The sequence below is a fragment of the Coregonus clupeaformis genome, unplaced genomic scaffold, assembly GCF_020615455.1.
Source record: "Coregonus clupeaformis isolate EN_2021a unplaced genomic scaffold, ASM2061545v1 scaf0090, whole genome shotgun sequence".
Taxonomy (NCBI): Eukaryota; Metazoa; Chordata; class Actinopteri; order Salmoniformes; family Salmonidae; genus Coregonus; species Coregonus clupeaformis.
This window is the reverse complement of record NW_025533545.1, coordinates 727,949-750,000: the sequence shown is the minus strand read 5'-3', so window position 1 is coordinate 750,000 and position 22,052 is coordinate 727,949. Positions and strand designations below refer to the sequence as shown.

Below are 22,052 nucleotides of genomic sequence, written 5' to 3'. Positions count from 1 at the left end.
ACAGAATAATGCATCAGTCTCAATTTGGTGTTTGTCCCATTTTGTGAATTCTTGGTTGGACCCCAGACCTCACAACCATTAAGGGCAATGGGTTCTATAACTGATACAAGTATTTTTAGCCAGATCCTAATTGGTATGTCGAATTTTATGTTCCTTTTGATGGCATAGAAGGCCCTTCTTGCCTTGTCTCTCAGATCGTTCACAGCTTTGTGGAAGTTACCTGTGGCGCTGATGTTTAGGCCGAGGTATGTATAGTTTTTTGTGTGCTCTAGGGCAACGGTGTCTAGATGGAATTTGTATTTGTGGTGCTGGCAACTGGACCTTTTTTGGAACACAATTATTTTTGTCTTAATGAGATTTACTGTCAGGGCCCAGGTCTGACAGAATCTGTGCAGAAGATCTAGGTGCTGCTGTAGGCCCTTCTTGGTTGGGGACAGAAGCACCAGATCATTTGGCTTCAGATTCTAGTAGGGTGAGGCCGGGTGCTGCAGACTGTTCTAGTGCCCTCGCCAATTCGTTGATATATATGTTGAAGAGGGTGGGGCTTAAACTGCATCCCTGTCTCCCCCTCTGGCCCTGTGGAAAGAAATGTGTGTGTTTTTTTGCAAATTTTAACCACACACTTGTTGTTTGTGTACATGGGTTTTATAATGTCGTATGTTTTTCCCCCAACCCCACTTTCCATCAATTTGTATAGCAGACCCTCATGCCAAATTGAGTCAAAAGCTTTTTTGAAATCAACAAAGCATGAGAAGACTTTCTCTCTCTCTCTCTCTCTCTCTCTCTCTCTCTCTCTCTCTCTCTCTCTCTCTCTCTCTCTCTCTCTCTCTCTCTCTCTCTCTCTCTCTCTCTCTCTCTCTCTCTCTCTCTCTCTCTCTCTCTCTCTCTCTCTCTCTCTCTCTCTCTCTCTCTCTCTCTCTCTCTCTCTCTCTCTCTCTCTCTCTCTCTCTCTCTCTCTCTCTCTCATTTCAATTTAAGGGCTTTATTGGCATGGGAAACGTGTGTTAACATTGCCAAAGCAAGTGAAGTAGATAGTAAACAAAAGTGAAATAAACAATAAATATTAACAGTAAACATTACACTCAGAAGTTTCAAAAGAATAAAGACATTTCAAATGTCATATCTCTCTCTCTGCCCATCTTTTTATTTAACTAGGCAATTAAGTTAAGAACAAATTCTTATTTACAATGACGGCCTACACCGGCCAAACCCGGACGACGCCGGGCCAATTGTGCGCTGCCCTATGGGACTCCCAATCACGGCCGGTTGTGATACGGCCTGGAATCGAACCGGGGGTCTGTAGTGACTCCTCAAGCACTGAGATGCAGTGCCTTAGACCGCTGCGCCACTCGGGAGCCCACACTGTCTCTGCCCATCTCTCTGTCTCTCTCAGTCCATCTCTCTGTCTCGCTCTCTGCCCATGTCTCTGTCTCTCGCTCTGCCCATGTCTCTGTCTCTCGCTCTGCCCATGTCTCTGTCTCTCGCTCTGCCCATCTCTCTGTCTCTCTGTCCATCTCTCTCTCTATGCCCATCTCTGTCTCTCTCTCTCTGCCCATCTCTCTGTCTCGCTCTCTGCCCATGTCTCTGTCTCTCGCTCTGCCCATGTCTCTCTCTCGCTCTGCCCATGTCTCTGTCTCTCTCTCTGCCCATCTCTCTGTCTCTCTGTCCATCTCTCTCTCTATGCCCATCTCTGTCTCTCTCTCTCTGCCCATGTCTCTGTTTCTCTCTCTGCCCATGTCTCTGTCTCTCTCTCTGCCCATGTCTCTGTCTCTCTCTGCCCATGTCTCTGTCTCTCTCTCTGCCCATCTCTCTGTCCATCTCTCTCTCTATGCCCATCTCTCTGTCTCTCTCTCTGCCCATGTCTCTGTCTCTCTCTCTCTGCCCATGTCTCTGTCTCTCTCTCTCTCTGCCTATGTCTCTGTCTCTCTCTCTGCCTATGTCTCTCTCTCTCTCTCTCTCTGCCTATGTCTCTCTCTCTCTCTCTCTCTGCCCATGTCTCTGTCTCTCTCTCTCTCTGCCCATGTCTCTGTCTCTCTCTCTGCCTATGTCTCTCTCTCTCTCTCTGCCTATGTCTCTGTCTCTCTCTCTGCCTATGTCTCTGTCTCTCTCTCTCTCTCTGCCCATGTCTCTGTCTCTCTCTCTCTGCCCATGTCTGTCTCTCTCTACCCGTCTCTCTCTTTCTGCCTGCTCTCTTTTTTCTCTCTGCTGATGTCTCGTCCTCTCTGCGGTCTCTCTCCCTCTTCCTCTCTGCGGTCTCTCTCTCCCTCTTCCTCTCTGCGGTCTCTCTCTCCCTCTTCCTCTCTGCGGTCTCTCTCTCCCTCTTCCTCTCTGCGGTCTCTCTCCCTCTTCCTCTCTGCGGTCTCTCTCTCCCTCGTCCTCTCTGCGGTCACTCTCTCCCTCTTCCTCTCTGCGGTCTCTCTCTCCCTCGTCCTCTCTGCGGTCCCTCCCTCTTCCTCTCTGCGGTCTCTCTCTCCCTCTTCCTCTCTGCGGTCCCTCTCCCTCTTCCTCTCTGCGGTCTCTCTCTTCCTCTTCCTCTCTGCGGTCTCTCTCTTCCTCTTCCTCTCTGCGGTCTCTCCCTCGTCCTCTCTGCGGTCTCTCTCCCTCTGCGGTCTCTCTCCCTCTTCCTCTCTGCGGTCTCTCTCTCCCTCTTCCTCTTCCTCTCTGCGGTCTCCCTCTTCCTCTCTGCGGTCTCTCCCTCGTCCTCTCTGCGGTCTCTCTCTCCCTCGTCCTCTCTGCGGTCTCTCTCTCCCTCTTCCTCTCTGCGGTCTCTCTCTCCCTCTTTCTCTCTGCGGTCTCTCTCTCCCTCTTCCTCTCTGCGGTCTCTCTCTCCCTCTTCCTCTCTGCGGTTTCTCTCTCCCTCTTCCTCTCTGCGGTCTCTCTCTCCCTCGTCCTCTCTGCGGTCTCTCTCTCCCTCGTCCTCTCTGCGGTCTCTCTCTCCCTCTTCCTCTCTGCGGTCTCTCTCTCCCTCTTCCTCTCTGCGGTTTCTCTCTCCCTCTTCCTCTCTGCGGTTTCTCTCTCCCTCGTCCTCTCTGCGGTCTCTCTCTCCCTCTTCCTCTCTGCGGTCTCTCTCTCCCTCGTGCTCTCTGCGGTCTCTCTCTCCCTCTTCCTCTCTGCGGTCTCTCTCTCCCTCTTCCTCTCTGCGGTCTCTCTCTCCCTCTTCCTCTCTGCGGTCTCTCTCTCCCTCGTGCTCTCTGCGGTTTCTCTCTCCCTCTTCCTCTCTGCGGTCTCTCTCTCCCTCGTCCTCTCTGCGGTCTCTCTCTCCCTCGTCCTCTCTGCGGTCTCTCTCTCCCTCTTCCTCTCTGCGGTCTCTCTCTCCCTCTTCCTCTCTGCGGTCTCTCTCTCCCTCGTCCTCTCTCGGGTTTCTCTCTCCCTCGTCCTCTCTGCGGTCTCTCTCTCCCTCTTCCTCTCTGCGGTCTCTCTCTCCCTCGTCCTCTCTGCGGTCTCTCTCTCCCTCTTGCTCTCTGCGGTTTCTCTCTCCCTCTTCCTCTCTGCGGTCTCTCTCTCCCTCTTTGCGGTCTCTCTCTCTCCCTCTTGCTCTCTGCGGTCTCTCTCTCCCTCTTGCTCTCTGCGGTTTCTCTCTCCCTCTTCCTCTCTGCGGTCTCTCTCTCTCCCTCTTGCTCTCTGCGGTCTCTTTCTCCCTCTTCCTCTCTGCGGTCTCTCTCTCCCTCTTCCTCTCTGCGGTCTCTCTCTCCCTCTTGCTCTCTGCGGTCTCTCTCTCCCTCTTCCTCTCTGCGGTCTCTCTCTCCCTCTTGCTCTCTGCGATCTCTCCCTCCCTCTTCCTCTCTGCGGTCTCTCTCCCTCCCTCTTCCTATCTGCGGTCTCTCTCTCCCTCTTCCTCTCTGCGATCTCTCCCTCCCTCTTCCTCTCTGCGGTCTCTCCCTCTTTCTCTCTGCGGTTTCTCTCTCCCTCTTCCTCTCTGCGGTCTCTCCCTCCCTCTTCCTCTCTGCGGTCTCTCCCTCGTCCTCTCTGCGGTCTCTCTCTCCCTCTTCCTCTCTGCGGTCTCTCCCTCCCTCTTCCTCTCTGCGGTCTCTCTCTCCCTCTTCCTCTCTGCGGTCTCTCTCTCCCTCTTCCTCTCTGCGGTCTCTCCCTCTCCCTCCCCCTTCCTCCACTCATCCCTGTTTTCTCTCTCTCCACAGACAGTATGATTCGAGTGGGAGGAGACTACCAGGCACAGATACCTGAGTTCAACCCAGGTACCGGAGGGAGGGAGGGAGGGAGGGAGGGGGGGGATGGAGAGGGGGTTGATTATTTGGCTGTGTATGTGACAGAAGAAGTGAGAGAAAATAAGGGATGTATGACTAACGTGTGTGTGTGTGTGTGTGTGTGTGTGTGTGTGTGCAGACAGTCCAAGCCACTACAATGAGAAGGAGCAGAGGAGTATGCTGGTGTGGTGCCCCAACAGCCTCGTCTCCGACGCCATGTGTAAACACACACACATACACACACACACACACACACACACACACACACACACTATACTATTAGCTAACAGTTTTTTTCTTCTCTCTCTCTGCTCTCTGCATTCTCTCTCTCTGCTCTCGCTCTCTCTGCTCTCTGCTCTCTGCTCTCTGCTCTCTCTCTCTGCTCTCGCTCTCTCTGCTCTGTCTCTCTGATCTCTCTCTCTGCGCTCGCTCTTTGCGGTCTCTCTGCGCTCTCTCATTTTCTCTCTCTCTTTCTCTCTCTCTTTCTCTCTCTCTCTCTCTCACTGCTATCTTTCTCTGCTCGCTCTCTGCTCTCTCTCAGTGGATGAATATATTCTGATGGCTAAAGAGAAGCATGGCTACAACATGGAGCAGGTAACAGTCAGTCAATCAAACTGTATTGACAATGCCTTTGTCACAATACAAAAATATAAACATATAAGGAAATAAGTCAATTGACATCAATTCATTAGGCACTAAACTATGGATTTCACATGACTGGGAATACAGATATGCATCTGTGTGTCACAGATATCTTAAAAATCGTAGGGCGTGGATCAGAAAACCAGTCAGTATGTGGTGTGACCACCATTTGCCTCATGCAGCACGACACATCTCCTTCACATAGAGTTGATCAGGCTGTTGATTGTGGCCTGTGGAATGTTTTCCCACTTCTCTTCAATGGCTGTGCGAAGTTGCTGGATATTGGTTGGGAACTGGAACAAGCTGTTGTACACGTCAATCCAGAGCATCCCAAACATGCTCAATGGGTGACATGTCTGGTGAGTATGCAGGCCATGGAATTGTGTACAGATCCTTGTGACATGGGGCCGTGCATTTTCATGCTGAAACATGAAGTGTTGGCGGCGGATGAATGGCACGACAATGGGCCTCAGGATCTCGTCACGGTATCTCTGTGCATTCAAATTGCCATTGGTAAATTGAAATTGTGTTCGTTGTCCGTAGCTTATGCCTGCCCATACCATAACCCCCCCGCCACCATGGGGCGCTCTGTTCACAACGTTGACATCAGCAAACCGCTCGCCCACACAACGCCATACATGTTCTGCGGTTGTGAGGCCGGTTGGACGTGCTGCCAATTTCTCTAAAACGATGTTGGAGATGGTATATGGTAGAGAAATGAACATTAAATTCTCTGGCAACAGCTCTAGTAGACATTCCTGCAGTCAGCATGCCAATTACACGTTCCCGCAAATTGAGACATCTGTGGCATTGTGTTGTGTGACAAAACGGCAAAAAAAATTTAATGGCATTTTATTGGCCCCCAGCACAAGGTGCACCTGTGTAATGATCATGCTGTTTAATCAGCTTCTTGATATGCCACACCTGTCAGGTGGATGGATTATACTGACAATGGAGAAATGCTCACTGACAGGGATGTAAACAAGTGTGTGCACATTTAAGAGAAATAAGCTTTTTGTGCGTATGGAAAATTTATTGGATCTTTTATTTCAGCTCATGAAACATACAGTTGTAGTCGGAAGTTTACAGACACTTAGGTTGGAGTCATTAAAACTCGATTTTCAACCACACCACCAATTAATTTTTAACAAACTATAGTTTTGGCAAGTCGGTTAGGACATCTACTTTGTGCATGACACAAGTAATTTTTCCAACAATTGTTTACAGACAGATTATTTCACTTATAATTCACTGTATCACAATTCCAGTGGGTCAGAAGTTTACATACACTAAGTTGACCGTGCCTTTAAACAGCTTGGAAAATTCCAGAAAATTATGTCATGGCTTTAGAAGCTTCTGATAAGCTAATTGACATCATTTGAGTCAACTGGAGGTGTACCTGTGGATGTATTTCAAGGCCTACCTTCAAACACAGTGCCTCTTTGCTTGACATCATGGGAAAATCAAAATAATCAGCCAAGACCTCAGAAAAAAGTCTGGGTCATCCTTGGCAGCAATTTCCAAACGCCTGAAGGTACCACGTTCATCTGTACAAACAATAGTACGCAAGTATAAACACCATGGGACCACGTAGCCGTCATACCGCTCAGGAAGGAGACGTGTTCTGTCTCCTAGAGATGAACGTACTTTGGTGCGAAAAGTGCAAATCAATCCCAGAACAACAGCAAAGGACCTTGTGAAGATGCTGGAGGAAACGGGTACAAAAGTATCTATATCCACAGTAAAACGAGTCCTATATCGACATAACCTGAAAGGCCGCTCAGCAAGGAAGAAGCCACTGCTCCAAAACCGCCATAAAAAAGCCAGACTAGGGTTTGCAACTGCACATGGGGACAAAGATCGTACTTTTTGGAGAAATGTCCTCGTGTCTGATGAAACAAAAATAGAACTGTTTGGCCATAATGACCATCGTTATGTTTGGAGGAAAAAGGGGGTTGCTTGCAAGCCGAAGAACACCATCCCAACGTGAAGCACGGGGGTGGCAGCATCATGCTGTGGGGGTGCTTTGCTGCAGGAGGGACTGGTGCACTTCACAAAATAGATGGCATCATGAGGAAGGAAAACATCTCAAGACATCAGTCAGGACGTTAAAGCTTGGTCGCAAATGGGTCTTCCAAATGGACAATGACCCCAAGCATACTTCCAAAGTTGTGGCAAAATGGCTTAAGGACAACAAAGTGAAGGTATTGGAGTGGCCATCACAAAGCCCTGACCTCAATCCTATAGAACATTTGTGGGCAGAACTGAAAAAGCGTGTGCAAGCAAGGAGGCCTACAAACCTGACTCAGTTACACCAGCTCTGTCAGGAGGAATGGGCCAAAATTCACCCAACTTATTGTGGGAAGCTTGTGGAAGGCTAACCGAAACGTTTGACCCAAGTTAAATGATTTAAAGGCAATGCTACCAAATACTAATTGAGTGTATGTAAACTTCTGACCCACTGGGAATGTGATGAAAGAAATAAAAGCTGTAATAAATCATTCTCTCTAATATTATTCTGACATTTCACATTCTTAAAATAAAGTGGTGATCCTAACTGACCTAAGACAGGGAATTTTTACATTTTACATTTTAGTCATTTAGCAGACGCTCTTATCCAGAGCGACTTACAGTTAGTGAATGCGTACATGTTTTTTTTCATTGTTTTTTTTCATACTGGCCCCCCGTGGGAAACGAACCCACATCCCTGCCGGCCAAACCCTCCCCTACCTTGGACGACGCTGGACCAATTGTGCGCCGCCCATGGGTCTCCCGGTCGCGGCCGGCTGCGACAGAGCCTGGACTCGAACCAGGATCTCTAGTGGCACAGCTAGCACTGCGATGCAGTGCCTTAGACCACTGCGCCACTCGCTAGGATTAAAATGTCAGGAATTGTGAAAAACTGAGTTTAAATGTATTTGGCTAAAAGGTGTATGTAAACTTCCCACTTCCACTGTAGGACCAACACTTTACATGTTGCATTTATGTTTTTGTTCACTGTAGTTAGCTCATAGGGCTCTGGTCAAATATAATGCACTATATGGGGAATAGCTCTGTCTTCCTCCCCTGGGTCTAAATGGCACTGCTCTCTCTCTCTCCAGGCCCTGGGTCTAAATGTCACTGCTCTCTCTCTCTCCAGGCCCTGGGTCTAAATGTCACTGCTCTCTCTCTCTCCAGGCCCTGGGTCTAAATGTCACTGCTCTCTCTCTCTCCAGGCCCTGGGTCTAAATGTCACTGCTCTCTCTGTCTGTCTCTCCAGGCCCTGGGTCTAAATGTCACTGCTCTCTCTTTCTCTCTCTCCAGGCCCTGGGTCTAAATGTCACTGCTCTCTCTCTCTCTCTCTCCTCCAGGCCCTGGGTCTAAATGTCACTGCTCTCTCTCTCTCTCTCTCTCCAGGCCCTGGGTCTAAATGTCACTGCTCTCTCTCTCTCTCTCTCTCCAGGCCCTGGGTCTAAATGTCACTGCTCTCTCTCTCTCTCTCTCTCTCCAGGCCCTGGGTCTAAATGTCACTGCTCTCTCTCTCTCTCTCTCTCCAGGCCCTGGGTCTAAATGTCACCGCTCTCTCTCTCTCCAGGCCCTGGGTCTAAATGTCACTGCTCTCTCTGTCTGTCTCTCCAGGCCCTGGGTCTAAATGTCACTGCTCTCTCTCTCTCCAGGCCCTGGGTCTAAATGTCACTGCTCTCTCTCTCTCCAGGCCCTGGGTCTAAATGTCACTGCTCTCTCTCTCTCTCCAGGCCCTGGGTCTAAATGTCACTGCTCTCTCTGTCTGTCTCTCCAGGCCCTGGGTCTAAATGTCACTGCTCTCTCTGTCTGTCTCTCCAGGCCCTGGGTCTAAATGTCACTGCTCTCTCTGTCTGTCTCTCCAGGCCCTGGGTCTAAATGTCACTGCTCTCTCTGTCTGTCTCTCCAGGCCCTGGGTCTAAATGTCACTGCTCTCTGTCTGTCCAGGCCCTGGGTCTAAATGTCACTGCTCTCTCTCTCTCCAGGCCCTGGGTCTAAATGTCACTGCTCTCTCTGTCTGTCTCTCCAGGCCCTGGGTCTAAATGTCACTGCTCTCTCTCTCTCCAGGCCCTGGGTCTAAATGTCACTGCTCTGTCTGTCTGTCTCTCCAGGCCCTGGGTCTAAATGTCACTGCTCTCTCTGTCTGTCTCTCCAGGCCCTGGGTCTAAATGTCACTGCTCTCTCTGTCTGTCTCTCCAGGCCCTGGGTCTAAATGTCACTGCTCTCTCTCTCTCCAGGCCCTGGGTCTAAATGTCACTGCTCTCTCTGTCTGTCTCTCCAGGCCCTGGGTCTAAATGTCACTGCTCTCTCTGTCTGTCTCTCCAGGCCCTGGGTCTAAATGTCACTGCTCTCTCTCTCTCCAGGCCCTGGGTCTAAATGTCACTGCTCTCTCTGTCTGTCTCTCCAGGCCCTGGGTCTAAATGTCACTGCTCTCTCTTTCTCTCTCTCCAGGCCCTGGGTCTAAATGTCACTGCTCTCTCTCTCTCTCTCTCTCCAGGCCCTGGGTCTAAATGTCACTGCTCTCTCTCTCTCCAGGCCCTGGGTCTAAATGTCACTGCTCTCTGTCTCTCCCAGGCCCTGGGTCTAAATGTCACTGCTCTCTCTCTCTCCAGGCCCTGGGTCTAAATGTCACTGCTCTCTGTCTCTCCAGGCCCTGGGTCTAAATGTCACTGCTCTCTCTGTCTGTCTCTCCAGGCCCTGGGTCTAAATGTCACTGCTCTCTGTCTCTCCAGGCCCTGGGTCTAAATGTCACTGCTCTCTTGTCTCTCCAGGCCCTGGGTCTAAATGTCACTGCTCTCTGTCTCTCCAGGCCCTGGGTCTAAATGTCACTGCTCTCTCTCTCTCTCTCTCCAGGCCCTGGGTCTAAATGTCACTGCTCTCTGTCTCTCCAGGCCCTGGGTCTAAATGTCACTGCTCTCTGTCTCTCCAGGCCCTGGGTCTAAATGTCACTGCTCTCTGTCTCTCCAGGCCCTGGGTCTAAATGTCACTGCTCTCTCTGTCTGTCTCTCCAGGCCCTGGGTCTAAATGTCACTGCTCTCTCTGTCTGTCTCTCCAGGCCCTGGGTCTAAATGTCACTGCTCTCTGTCTCTCCAGGCCCTGGGTCTAAATGTCACTGCTCTCTCTGTCTGTCTCTCCAGGCCCTGGGTCTAAATGTCACTGCTCTCTCTGTCTGTCTCTCCAGGCCCTGGGTCTAAATGTCACTGCTCTCTGTCTCTCCAGGCCCTGGGTCTAAATGTCACTGCTCTCTGTCTCTCCAGGCCCTGGGTCTAAATGTCACTGCTCTCTCTGTCTGTCTCTCCAGGCCCTGGGTCTAAATGTCACTGCTCTCTGTCTCTCCAGGCCCTGGGTCTAAATGTCACTGCTCTCTGTCTCTCCAGGCCCTGGGTCTAAATGTCACTGCTCTCTGTCTCTCCAGGCCCTGGGTCTAAATGTCACTGCTCTCTCTGTCTGTCTCTCCAGGCCCTGGGTCTAAATGTCACTGCTCTCTCTCTCTCCAGGCCCTGGGTCTAAATGTCACTGCTCTCTGTCTCTCCAGGCCCTGGGTCTAAATGTCACTGCTCTCTGTCTCTCCAGGCCCTGGGTCTAAATGTCACTGCTCTCTGTCTCTCCAGGCCCTGGGTCTAAATGTCACTGCTCTCTCTGTCTGTCTCTCCAGGCCCTGGGTCTAAATGTCACTGCTCTCTGTCTCTCCAGGCCCTGGGTCTAAATGTCACTGCTCTCTGTCTCTCCAGGCCCTGGGTCTAAATGTCACTGCTCTCTCTCTCTCCAGGCCCTGGGTCTAAATGTCACTGCTCTCTGTCTCTCCAGGCCCTGGGTCTAAATGTCACTGCTCTCTCTCTCTCTCTCTCTCCAGGCCCTGGGTCTAAATGTCACTGCTCTCTCTGTCTGTCTCTCCAGGCCCTGGGTCTAAATGTCACTGCTCTCTGTCTCTCCAGGCCCTGGGTCTAAATGTCACTGCTCTCTGTCTCTCCAGGCCCTGGGTCTAAATGTCACTGCTCTCTGTCTCTCCAGGCCCTGGGTCTAAATGTCACTGCTCTCTCTCTCTCCAGGCCCTGGGTCTAAATGTCACTGCTCTCTGTCTCTCCAGGCCCTGGGTCTAAATGTCACTGCTCTCTCTCTCTCCAGGCCCTGGGTCTAAATGTCACTGCTCTCTGTCTCTCCAGGCCCTGGGTCTAAATGTCACTGCTCTCTGTCTCTCCAGGCCCTGGGTCTAAATGTCACTGCTCTCTGTCTCTCCAGGCCCTGGGTCTAAATGTCACTGCTCTCTCTGTCTGTCTCTCTCCAGGCCCTGGGTCTAAATGTCACTGCTCTCTGTCTCTCCAGGCCCTGGGTCTAAATGTCACTGCTCTCTGTCTCTCCAGGCCCTGGGTCTAAATGTCACTGCTCTCTGTCTCTCCAGGCCCTGGGTCTAAATGTCACTGCTCTCTGTCTCTCCAGGCCCTGGGTCTAAATGTCACTGCTCTCTCTCTCTCCAGGCCCTGGGTCTAAATGTCACTGCTCTCTCTCTCTCCAGGCCCTGGGTCTAAATGTCACTGCTCTCTGTCTCTCCAGGCCCTGGGTCTAAATGTCACTGCTCTCTGTCTCTCCAGGCCCTGGGTCTAAATGTCACTGCTCTCTCTCTCTCTGTCTCTCCAGGCCCTGGGTCTAAATGTCACTGCTCTCTCTCTCTCCAGGCCCTGGGTCTAAATGTCACTGCTCTCTGTCTCTCCAGGCCCTGGGTCTAAATGTCACTGCTCTCTGTCTCTCCAGGCCCTGGGTCTAAATGTCACTGCTCTCTCTCTCTCCAGGCCCTGGGTCTAAATGTCACTGCTCTCTGTCTCTCCAGGCCCTGGGTCTAAATGTCACTGCTCTCTGTCTCTCCAGGCCCTGGGTCTAAATGTCACTGCTCTCTGTCTCTCCAGGCCCTGGGGATGTTGCTGTGGCATAAACATGATGTGGAGTGTTCCCTGGCTGACCTGGCTAACTTCACTCCCTTCCCTGAGGAGTGGACAGTAGAGGACAAGGTTCTGTTTGAACAGGCCTTCAGCTTCCATGGCAAGAGCTTCCATCGTATACAGCAGATGGTGAGGACACACTTACTGGGGAGCTACACTGGGGCGTTGTGAAAACACTGTTTTACCTGCTACACTGGGGCATAACTGTTTGTTCTTGCACGTGAGCTGTATGTCAAGATCTTGAAAATAGAACCAGAGTGTAATTTTAAGCTCTCTCCTCCCTCCCACTCTCTCTCCTCTCTCTCCCCCTCTCTCCCCCCTCCCCCCCCCCTCCCCTCCCCCTCTATCTCCCCTCCCCCTCTCTCTCTCCCTCCCCCTCTCTCCCCCCTCTCTCCCTCTCTCCTCCCCCTCTCTCCTCCCCTCCCCCCTCTCTCCTCCCTCCTCTCTCCTCCCCTCTCCTCCCTCTCTCCCTCTCTCCTCCCCTCTCCTCTCTCCTCTCTCCCCTCCTCTCCCCTCCCTCTCCCCTCTCTGTAGCTGCCTGATAAGCTGGTCTCAGGCCTGGTCCGGTACTACTACAGCTGGAAGAAGACCAGAACTAGAACCAGCGTTATGGACCGACAGGCTAGAAGACTGGTCAGAAAGACAGACAAGGAAGATGGGTGAGGGGGGGGACATGGGGGAGATGGAGAAGAGAGAGGATGGGGAGGGGAGAAGGGGGGATGGGGGAAATGGAGAGGATAGAGGGGAGAGGAGAAGGGGGGGGGTGGAGGAGATGGAGAGGAGAGGGGGGGACAGACAGGCTAGAAGACTGGTCAGAAAGAGAGACGAGGATGAGGGAGGGGTTAGTGAGATTTGAAAGGGTAAAGAGATTGAAAGAAGGAAGAATGTACTAAATGAATTGCTCTGTCACTTCTCCATCCCTTATTTTCCTCAGTAATGACGAGATAGAGGAGGGAGACCCGGGCAGCGACAGCGACTTTGAGATCGACACCAAGAAAGAGGTGAGCAGAATGAAGTGTTACTCTTCTCATGTCTGTGTGCTGACCCTCCCCCGTTCTCTCCCTCCCTCGTTCTCTCCCTCCCTCAGACAGTGAAGCAGCAGAGCTCCAGTGGTGCTGGAGGAGAGAGGGGAGCGCCGGGCCGGTCTAACCCACAGAGGAAGGAGTCTGTTGGGGCTCAGTACCGCCACCACCCCCTGAGAGCCCGTCGGAGACCACCTAAAGGTACCTTATATACACACACTGGGTTTCTTTATCCAGATGTGTGTGTGTGTGTGTGCGCGCGTTGGTATACCGAAACTTCTGTACTTTTTTTTCGATACAAAAACCCCCCAAAAGTGTGTTACTATAATTTTTGTTACGTTCGGTACTTCTGTAAAATGTGTCTCACGTGATTGAGAGGATCAAGTCTGTATCAGTGCAGCCTATTGATAGTGTGAAGAGCAAAGTGCCCGTTCCACTTCCTCAATCATTACTAGAGCGGTCTGGCTGCATTGTTAGCCCCTTACTTATGCTGCATAAAAATGTACACTTGAATAACGCAACACGGCATGTAGAAATGTTTAAACTGTTCATTACTGTTCTCAAAACAATGTCCATACAGGCTAGAACACTTTTATAATGCAAGACGATACTGGTAGCTTCCAGCTTTGTAGGCTAACTTTATTTGCTAGCTTACAGCTGAAGCCTTTTTTTTTTTTACGTTCCCTAGCAAGACAACCAAAAATATCGCTCAAACAGAAGGGGGGAACTAACAAAGCGTCACTGACCGACAACCAAAACGAAACGGGTGGGGTTTTAGGAGGGGTTCTGAAAGACGCTCATGGGGGGCACTGAAAGTTGACTAGCAACAACAACTGGACCCTAAAAGACACCCACCATGAGCGCCCACTAAATTTGCCCACTAAGAGGCAAACAAAAGAAAACTCCACACCAAAACAAAAACGGGGAAGATCAAACAAAGGAATGTTTTTCTAGAGATCAAATCGGGAGCGACAACTAAAGGTGTTGACCCTCCACATCTCTCAAGACCAACTGGTGCACTGGGCCAGCCACTCTTAAATAGCACCTGGGCCAGCACAGGTGAAACCCCTTCCCACTAACGAGATGGACAAGACAGAACAGGTGTAACACATACTAACTAACGAGGTGACACCAAACGGTGCGCCCTACGTGCTAACGAGCTATACGTGCTAAAGTCCAACCTCAAAACATAAATGGAAAAACCTAAAGCTGTAACACCTTCCCCCTTAAGACAACAAATATATCCTAGATTTGGACAAGTTTGCTCACCACCAACAGAAAACGACTTCCATCTCACAACATAATCAACTTCAATGCCTCCTCCAATATAAACATGGTGTCTATTGGCTGTCAACAATTAAATGCCAGACAGAACAGCCACCTTTTTGTTTAGTTTTTTTAATGTATATAGGCTTTGTTTTTTGTTTGTATTTTCCAATCTTTTCTTATTTACCTTTTTTTGTTTTTGGACATAGTTGCCTAAAACTCAGAAGTTTTGAAAAAAAAACACGTACGCTTCTATAACGCAAAACGTACTGTCAAAATAAATTGTGAGTCAGGGCTACGCACACTGGCTAAACACAAAACACAACGTATTGACTGCCCACCCTTGGAAGACCATCAGCAACCAAGTTGTCCTTACTACGGACATGTCTGATTTCAAGGGGAAACTCCTGCAATATCCGTAGTAACTTTCCTCTCGTGAGGAAAGTTACCACGTCACTGCAGAGCTTCTCTCTCTTTTCAGGGTTCACTCGATAGACATGTTGTTGGATCTGGGCTGAGTCCCCAACGTCAATGTCATGCTCTAGTACATTTTGTCTTGAGTTGGCACATCCTGAGAGTAAACCTGATATTCTAAAAAGTAGTGAAACAATGTCGCCTTTTTCCTCTGGAGACAAGTGTGGCAAAAATACATCAAGGTTTTCTAGAATCTCTTGAGTTACTGAACCATACCAACCGTCACAGGATGTACTGGACTTTCCTCATACTCTTGAGGAAGACTATAGTCAACGGTGACAGCAGTGGCCACAGGCAGAACATCACTACCGTCTTCCCCGCCCGGTCGTAGCGGGTCAAGTATGATTTGAACATGTTGACATGACACAGCCAGGTTTTTCTCCTGCGCTCCTGTGAGCCGATGATGTAATCCAGATGACTTCATTTATTTCACTATGGGGTAAGGGACTGAAAAGCAACCCTGCAACGGTGACCCCAGAACGGGAAACAAAACCAGGACTTGGTCATCCACATCGGAAGTGCAGTTTCGGGGGTCTTCCAATCGTAACAACATTTCATTTTTGTTTGCGCCATCTCTTGATTCTTAGTGGCAAACTCACAGGCGCGGTGTAATCTGTATCGAAAAGCGCTAACGTGTTCCAACAGATTTGCAACCGTCACAGCTTGGTTCGGTTTACTCGTCTGCTGGCAAATGCGGCAGGATTTACAGTAAGCCACAACATCCTGTTTCAGACCAGGCCAGAAGAAGTAATGCAAGATACGGTCATACATCTTGTTGACCCCAAGATGGCCTGCCGTACTACCATTTGTGATCCAACCTCAGTATCTCTTGTCAAAGCGTAACTGGAACAACAATTTCAGATACACTGGGCCAATCGTCTTGCCCAGAAGTGGTGTGAGCGCCATCTCCTCATCAGAACACCATCTCCGTCAGAGTAACCCACACGAACTTCATCAAACTCCTCCTCTGGACGTATCTCAGCAAAAAGAGGAGAGAGGGAAACATAATTTCTCTGTTCAGCAATCGGCTGCTTCCTAGACATTGAAGTGTCAACTGTAGGGACCCTTTCTTCCTTCAGAGGTCCTACAAACTCACTCACCTTTGGGGAGATCAACTTAGGAGGTTCTATTTATTTTAATTGTTTTGTACTTTTACCCCTTTTTTTCTCTCACTAATTTCGTGATATCCAATCGGTAGTTACAGTCTTGTTCCATCGCTGCAACTCCCTGTACGGACTTGGGAGAGGTGAAGGTCGAGAGCCATGCGTCCTCCGAAACACGACCCCGCCAAGCCTCACTGCTTTTTGTCACACTGCTCGCTGAACCCAGAAGCCAGCCGCACCAACGTGTCGGAGGAAACGCCATACAGCTGGTGACCGTAGTCAATGTGCACTGCGCCCGGCCCGCCACAAGGAGTCGCTAGAGCGCGATGATACAAGGACATCCCCGGCCGGCCGGCCCTCCCCTAACCCGGATGACGCTGGGCCAATTGTGCGCCGCCTCATGGGTCTCCTGGTCGCGGCCGGCTGCTGCCTGGGATCGAACCAAGGTCTCTAGTGATGCCTCTAGCTGCGATGCAGTGCCTTAGACCGCTGCGCCACTCGGGAGGCTCAACTTAGGAGGTTCACCGAAATCATGATCACCCATAAACGTCTCAGACAGATCAACCATGGTGGGATCGCTGACATCCTCAACACCAGACTTGCTCCCGGCGACTTTCTTAGACATTACCACGTGTAACGGCACACGCTGGGACTTCTCTGATAACCCATCAGGTTCCTCTACTCTGAGTTCCTTACAAACGACAGGATTTGGCACGACCTTCCCTCCATCCAAATCGTTTCCCAAAATGAATGAGAACCCCTTCGCCGGTAGGCTAGGCCTCGCTCCCACGACAACGGAAACCATAAATAAGAACAGACTAGAGTTCCACATTCTACAAAGGAACTTCCATGCAACTCATCTGCATGCTTTGTACTGACGCACTGTAACCAGTTGCTGAAGTGTCAGACAAAGGCAGAATACCCTCCAGCATGAAGGATTGGGCCGGCCCAGTGTCTCGCAGTGTCGTCACCGGCTGCCTAACATCATCGATAATCTGCAGACACACAAATCCATCAGAAACAAAGGGTTCATACACATCTTGATCCTAAATGCTGTTTAGGAGATCCACCAGTCCCAACCAGAGACTTTAATGGCCTGGAGTGCTCCCACAAGAAGAAACAGCTTTTTCCTCTCATTTTTCAGTTTCAACTTAGGACACAGAGAGACAATGTGTCCTTTCTCACGGCAGTAATTACAAACTGGTGGATACGGAAAAAAACAGTTTTTCTGTCGATCTTTATCTTTGGGCACTGAAGAAATGGACTGAAACCTCGCAGTAGGTGGTGACTTCACTGGATCGCTTTTTGCATAGGGGGTAACTACGGGGTGCTTTGTTGGTCAACACATTCATCTGCAAGAACTGCAGCTTTCTCAGGAGTGAGATCCTTGTGCTCATAAATGTAGGTCGCAAAACCTTGAAGCCAATTCTTGAACCGCTTGAGAAGTATGAGCGTCTTTAAATCTTCAAGGTCCTTGACCTCTTGAGAACCACCAACCAAAAATACATGCTTGTTCCCTTGCCAACTCAACATGGCTTTGTGATTGTCACTTTTATAATTCACATCAATTCACTTCCCTAGTACTTTTGTTTGTGATAATAGGCATTCCCTAGTACTTTTGTTTGTGATAATAGGCAAACCATAACGCAAAATAAGATTATTTCAAAGCTGATCGTCACCAAAAATGTTATTAATTCACTTCGTCTCCCTCACCACCAAAACCTCATTCACTTCATCTCCCTCGGCTCCCGTCTGGTTTCCACTAGATTCCACATTCTGCCTCATGCATGACCTCAATACTTTCTTAAAGAAACACTTTTATAAAAGAAGAGATTGCTTCTTCTATGCAAATGTTGTTGATCTGTATAATAAAATAATATCTCCTAGCAGTTGCCAATAAAGTAAGTCCTAAATGGAGGGGATTGTTTTGTCATCTGTAGCCCCATGAAATCAGCTAAAACAAGCTCAATAACTCAATGCATGCACACACTCCTATTGAATGATATTAATTCACCTGTATTGTGGATAGACCTAGGCTACATCTTGGTTTATCCATAGAGATTTACCATTCAAATAAATGATTACCATTACGTTATGATGTAGTTTGGTAAAAACAAAGTCAAATTGATTGTAGAATCGATTCATTTAATGCATACAACATGACTGTCTCAAAGAAATTGACAAATGTTCAAGTGTAACGATATTGAACTCAAAAGATGCGACGATTCAACAGAGCAGTAGCTGAGTTTATCTGTCTGGATCAAGGGGCATTCTGGGACTTTGGCTAATATGCCTTCTTTTTGTCGTGATGGTGTATCGAGTATCGTGATGGAATCGAGCATCGTGATGGTGTATCGAGTATCGTTTTGGAATCGAGCATCGTGATGGTGTATCGAGTATCGTTTTGGAATCGAGCATCGTGATGGTGTATCGAGTATCGTTTTGGAATCGAGTATCGTGATGGTGTATCGAGTATCGTTTTGGAATCGAGTATCGTGATGGTGTATCGAGTATCGTTTTGGAATCGAGTATCGTGATGGTGTATCGAGTATCGTTTTGGAATCGAGTATCGTGATGGTATCGAGTATCGTTTTGGAATGGAGTATCGTGATGGTGTATCGAGTATCGTTTTGGAATCGAGTATCGTGATGGTATCGAGTATCGTTTTGGAATGGAGTATCGTTTTGGAATGGAGTATCGTTTTGGAATCGAGTATTATACGTTTAAGTTCTGCTATGTTCCCTCTCTCTGTCTGTGTGTGTGTTAACACATCCTCTCTCCTCTAAAGGCATGCATCTGAACCATGATGACATCATGGCCGTGTCAGCCAATCACCACCATGGCTCTGGCAGACAGCTAGACACACACCTGGTGTCACTCAAGAGACGGGTATACACACACACAGACAATACACGCACGCACACACACGGAGACACACACACAGAGACACAGACAGAGACACAGACATCACTTATAGAGTAATAGATTCTCGCTGTCTCTCTCTCTCTCTCTCTCTCAGGTCCAGAGTATTAAGCAGAACAACAGTAGTATGAAACACTGTCTAGACGAGGGCATCGACAGCCTGCGTCCTACAGGGGTACATACATCTCTCTCTTCTCTCTCTCCTTCTTTAACTTCCTCTTCCCTGTCTTCCGGAGATACCCAAGTAGGTCCACTCTACACCAGGGGTGTGTCTCAATAGTCTAAAGTTTCCTTCTGATCCTCTCCTTCATCTATACTAGGGGTGTCAAACAATCTGGCCGGCGGGGGATTTGAGTAAAAACAAAAATCAATTATTATGTGTCACAGCTGGCCGTGACCGGGAATCCCATAGGTTGGCGCACAAGTAGCCCAGTGTCGTCCGGGTTAGATGAGGGTTTGGCGTAGGGGGGGCTTTCCTTGGCTTATCGCGCTCTAGCGACTCCTTGTGGCGGACCGGGCGCCTGCAAGCTGACCTCAGTCAGTTAACGGGGTTTCCTCTGACACATTGGTGCGGCTGGCTTCCGGGTTAAGGGAACCTCCTGAGAAGCAGCGCGGCTTGGCGGGTCTTGTTTCGGAGGACTCATAACCCGACCTTCGCCTCTCCCGAGCCCATTGGGGAGTTTCAGCGATGAGACAAGATCGTAACTACCAACTGGATATCACGAAATTGGGGAGAAAAAGGGGGTAAAATTACAAACAAAACAAAACAAAAATATATATATATATACCGGACATATCTTCAAACATTGTCTTGACTGTCCAGCTCGCTAATAATCACTTATTATTATTATTATTATAATTAATTATAATAATCACGGTCAGGGAGCACTGAAAAACGATGGATAGAGGACTATTACTATTTTTACTACATTTCGACGGCAAGGAAATGAAACCCATTTTCATTACGGTCCTCCGGACCTTGTTGAAGACCGACCGCAGCCCCCTGGTCTACACCCTCATCCTCCTTGATTGGTCAATTAAAAGGTCACGTATAAGTTAGGAACTCCCCTCACCTGGTTGTCTAGGTCGTAATTGGACACAAATTTAATGGACATAACAACAACCAGCAGACACTGGAGTTTGATACCCCAGATCTCAAACTAACTCTTCCTCCTCTCACCCCAGATCTCAAACTAACTCTTCCTCCTCTCACCCCAGATCTCAAACTAACTCCTCCTCCTCACCCCAGATCTCAAACTAACTCCTCCTCCTCACCCCAGATCTCAAACTAACTCTTCCTCCTCACCCCAGATCTCAAACTAACTCCTCCTCCTCACCCCAGATCTCAAACTAACTCTTCCTCCTCACCCAAGATCTCAAACTAACTCCTCCTCCTCACCCCAGATCTCAAACTAACTCTTCCTCCTCACCCCAGATCTCAAACTAACTCTTCCTCCTCTCACCCCAGATCTCAAACTAACTCTTCCTCCTCACCCCAGATCTCAAACTAACTCCTCCTCCTCACCCCAGATCTCAAACTAACTCCTCCTCCTCACCCCAGATCTCAAACTAACTCCTCCTCCTCACCCCAGATCTCAAACTAACTCCTCCTCCTCACCCCAGATCTCAAACTAACTCCTCCTCCTCACCCCAGATCTCAAACTAACTCTTCCTCCTCTCACCCCAGATCTCAAACTAACTCTTCCTCCTCTCTCTCCAGTCGGCTCCCAAGATGAACTCTCGTTGGTCCACTGAGGAACAGCTGCTGGCTGTGCAGGGTGAGTTAACACACCCCCAAAATACAAATCAATAAAGTCAGTAAATCAAATCAATCAATTTCTTTATTGACACAGGAAATTATTGTATTCCGGCAAATACAACTCACAGAAGAAACACAGAAAACACAGTTTGATAATTGCAATATTGTGATCTGAAACATAACTTTCTCTTTAAGCACCCTATCCTCTCTCTCTCTCTCCTCCATCTCTTCCCCTCAGCAATCCGTCGCTATGGTAAGGACTTTACCGTGGTTGCCGAGGTGATCGGCAACAAGACTCCGGCCCAGGTGAGCTCCTTCTTCGTTAGTTACCGACGGCGATTCAATCTGGACGAGGTCGTCAAGGAGTGGCAGGCGGAACAAGAAGTAGCCTCAACACAGGGGCATTGTGAGAGTCGTAGTAGGAACGAAGAGATGGGAGGAGCAGAGGAGGTGAGGAGAGGGAGGGAGGGTCTGTTTTGGTAAAAGTTTGACAAGTTTCAGTTGCTGACCTAACTTTCTCCCCCCCCCTCTCCTCCAGATAAAGATGGAAGATGCTACTCCCCCTGGCGGTGACGCCAACTCCCCCTCTCACCCCTCATCCAATAACCACACCCCTCCTCCTTCCCTCTCCCAGCCTCCCCCCTTACTGCGCCCGGCTCCCCCCTCCGCCCCCCCCAGCCTCCTCCGGCAGCCCCCCCCGCTCCAGACCCGACCCCTCCAGAACCGAACCCCCCACAACCACCCCCCTCCCCCGTTGATCCGTCCTGCAGTAGCACCTCCAGGCCAACAGGGGAGCTCTAGTCTCCGTAGGGAACTAGGAAACAACCTCCGCTCCTCTCCTCCTGTTTCCTCTGGTACTGGTCAGCCTCCCTCACTGGTGGGGCTCAAAGTAGAGCAAACCAACTCTCACTGACTGAGATGGATAGATATGAGGTAGGAACCTCTTGTATATTTAGGGTGGGACTCTTGTATATTCAGACAGGTAGATTGTGCTGCTAGTGGGAGAGTTTAGCAGGTTATCCATTATGGTGCAACAATAGAAGTCAGAATGCAGTAGTATTTAGTTGAGTTCAAAGCCCCACCAATCTGGTTGGTTCAGAAGCGCCTCGTTCATTCGTTCCCACCCTCCCTCTCTGTAACACTCCGTTCAGTTCTGACTCCCTCCCCTAACCAACTACACAACCTGTCAATAACCTCACCCCCCCACCCCCCACACACTCTCCATACTTCCATCTGAGGCATTAAGGCTTGGGTCATCCATCCTTCTGTTCCCTCCCCCTCTTCTCAGCAGAAAATAGAAGGACATGCCCACACATGCCTCACGGCTGTCTCCATGGCAACCAGCACAGATGTGACTGGTTACCCACGGCAACAGGGACCCTGTGTTTCACCCCCCCCAAAGAACAGAACATCACGGGTGAACAGAACTTTTTGCCAAAATTCTTTAACAATACCAAAACCCTCAAGGAAAGGAAGATACACTGGATTGATGTCACGGTGATGGATGCCATGATAACAGAACCCCCCATGGCAACAGCGGAACATGTGGAATGTTGGAAGGAACTCTGGCAAAACACACACAGGTTCCAGTTCCACACTACGAGGAAATCAGAAAGAGAGGAGAGAGATCCCTCTTTTACCAGAGCCATCCATGTGTTGTTGGTGTTATGACTGCAGATTCCTTTTGTTAGGTGATCTCTAGGTAGATAGACAGACTTGGGATGTAT

The 22,052-nt window shown here is 49.5% G+C and overlaps 1 protein-coding gene across 4 annotated transcripts in view; it reads left to right on the top strand.

The window, feature by feature from the left end:
- rcor2 (REST corepressor 2) overlaps positions 1 to 21,717 on the top strand; it is a 34,411-nt gene extending 12,694 nt beyond the window's left edge. For all 4 annotated transcript variants that reach the window (XM_041867907.2, XM_041867905.2, XM_041867906.2 and 1 more), the window contains exons 3-14: positions 4,137 to 4,193; positions 4,342 to 4,422; positions 4,744 to 4,796; positions 11,747 to 11,908; positions 12,314 to 12,438; positions 12,714 to 12,780; positions 12,867 to 13,002; positions 18,433 to 18,533; positions 18,664 to 18,741; positions 20,287 to 20,344; positions 20,564 to 20,775; positions 20,864 to 21,717. In XM_041867907.2, the coding sequence (XP_041723841.1) occupies positions 4,137 to 4,193; positions 4,342 to 4,422; positions 4,744 to 4,796; positions 11,747 to 11,908; positions 12,314 to 12,438; positions 12,714 to 12,780; positions 12,867 to 13,002; positions 18,433 to 18,533; positions 18,664 to 18,741; positions 20,287 to 20,344; positions 20,564 to 20,775; positions 20,864 to 21,238 (1,505 nt within the window). In that variant the 3' untranslated portion in view covers positions 21,239 to 21,717. The remainder of the gene's footprint in view (positions 1 to 4,136; positions 4,194 to 4,341; positions 4,423 to 4,743; positions 4,797 to 11,746; positions 11,909 to 12,313; positions 12,439 to 12,713; positions 12,781 to 12,866; positions 13,003 to 18,432; positions 18,534 to 18,663; positions 18,742 to 20,286; positions 20,345 to 20,563; positions 20,776 to 20,863) is intronic.
- The last annotated feature ends 335 nt before the right edge of the window (positions 21,718 to 22,052 follow it).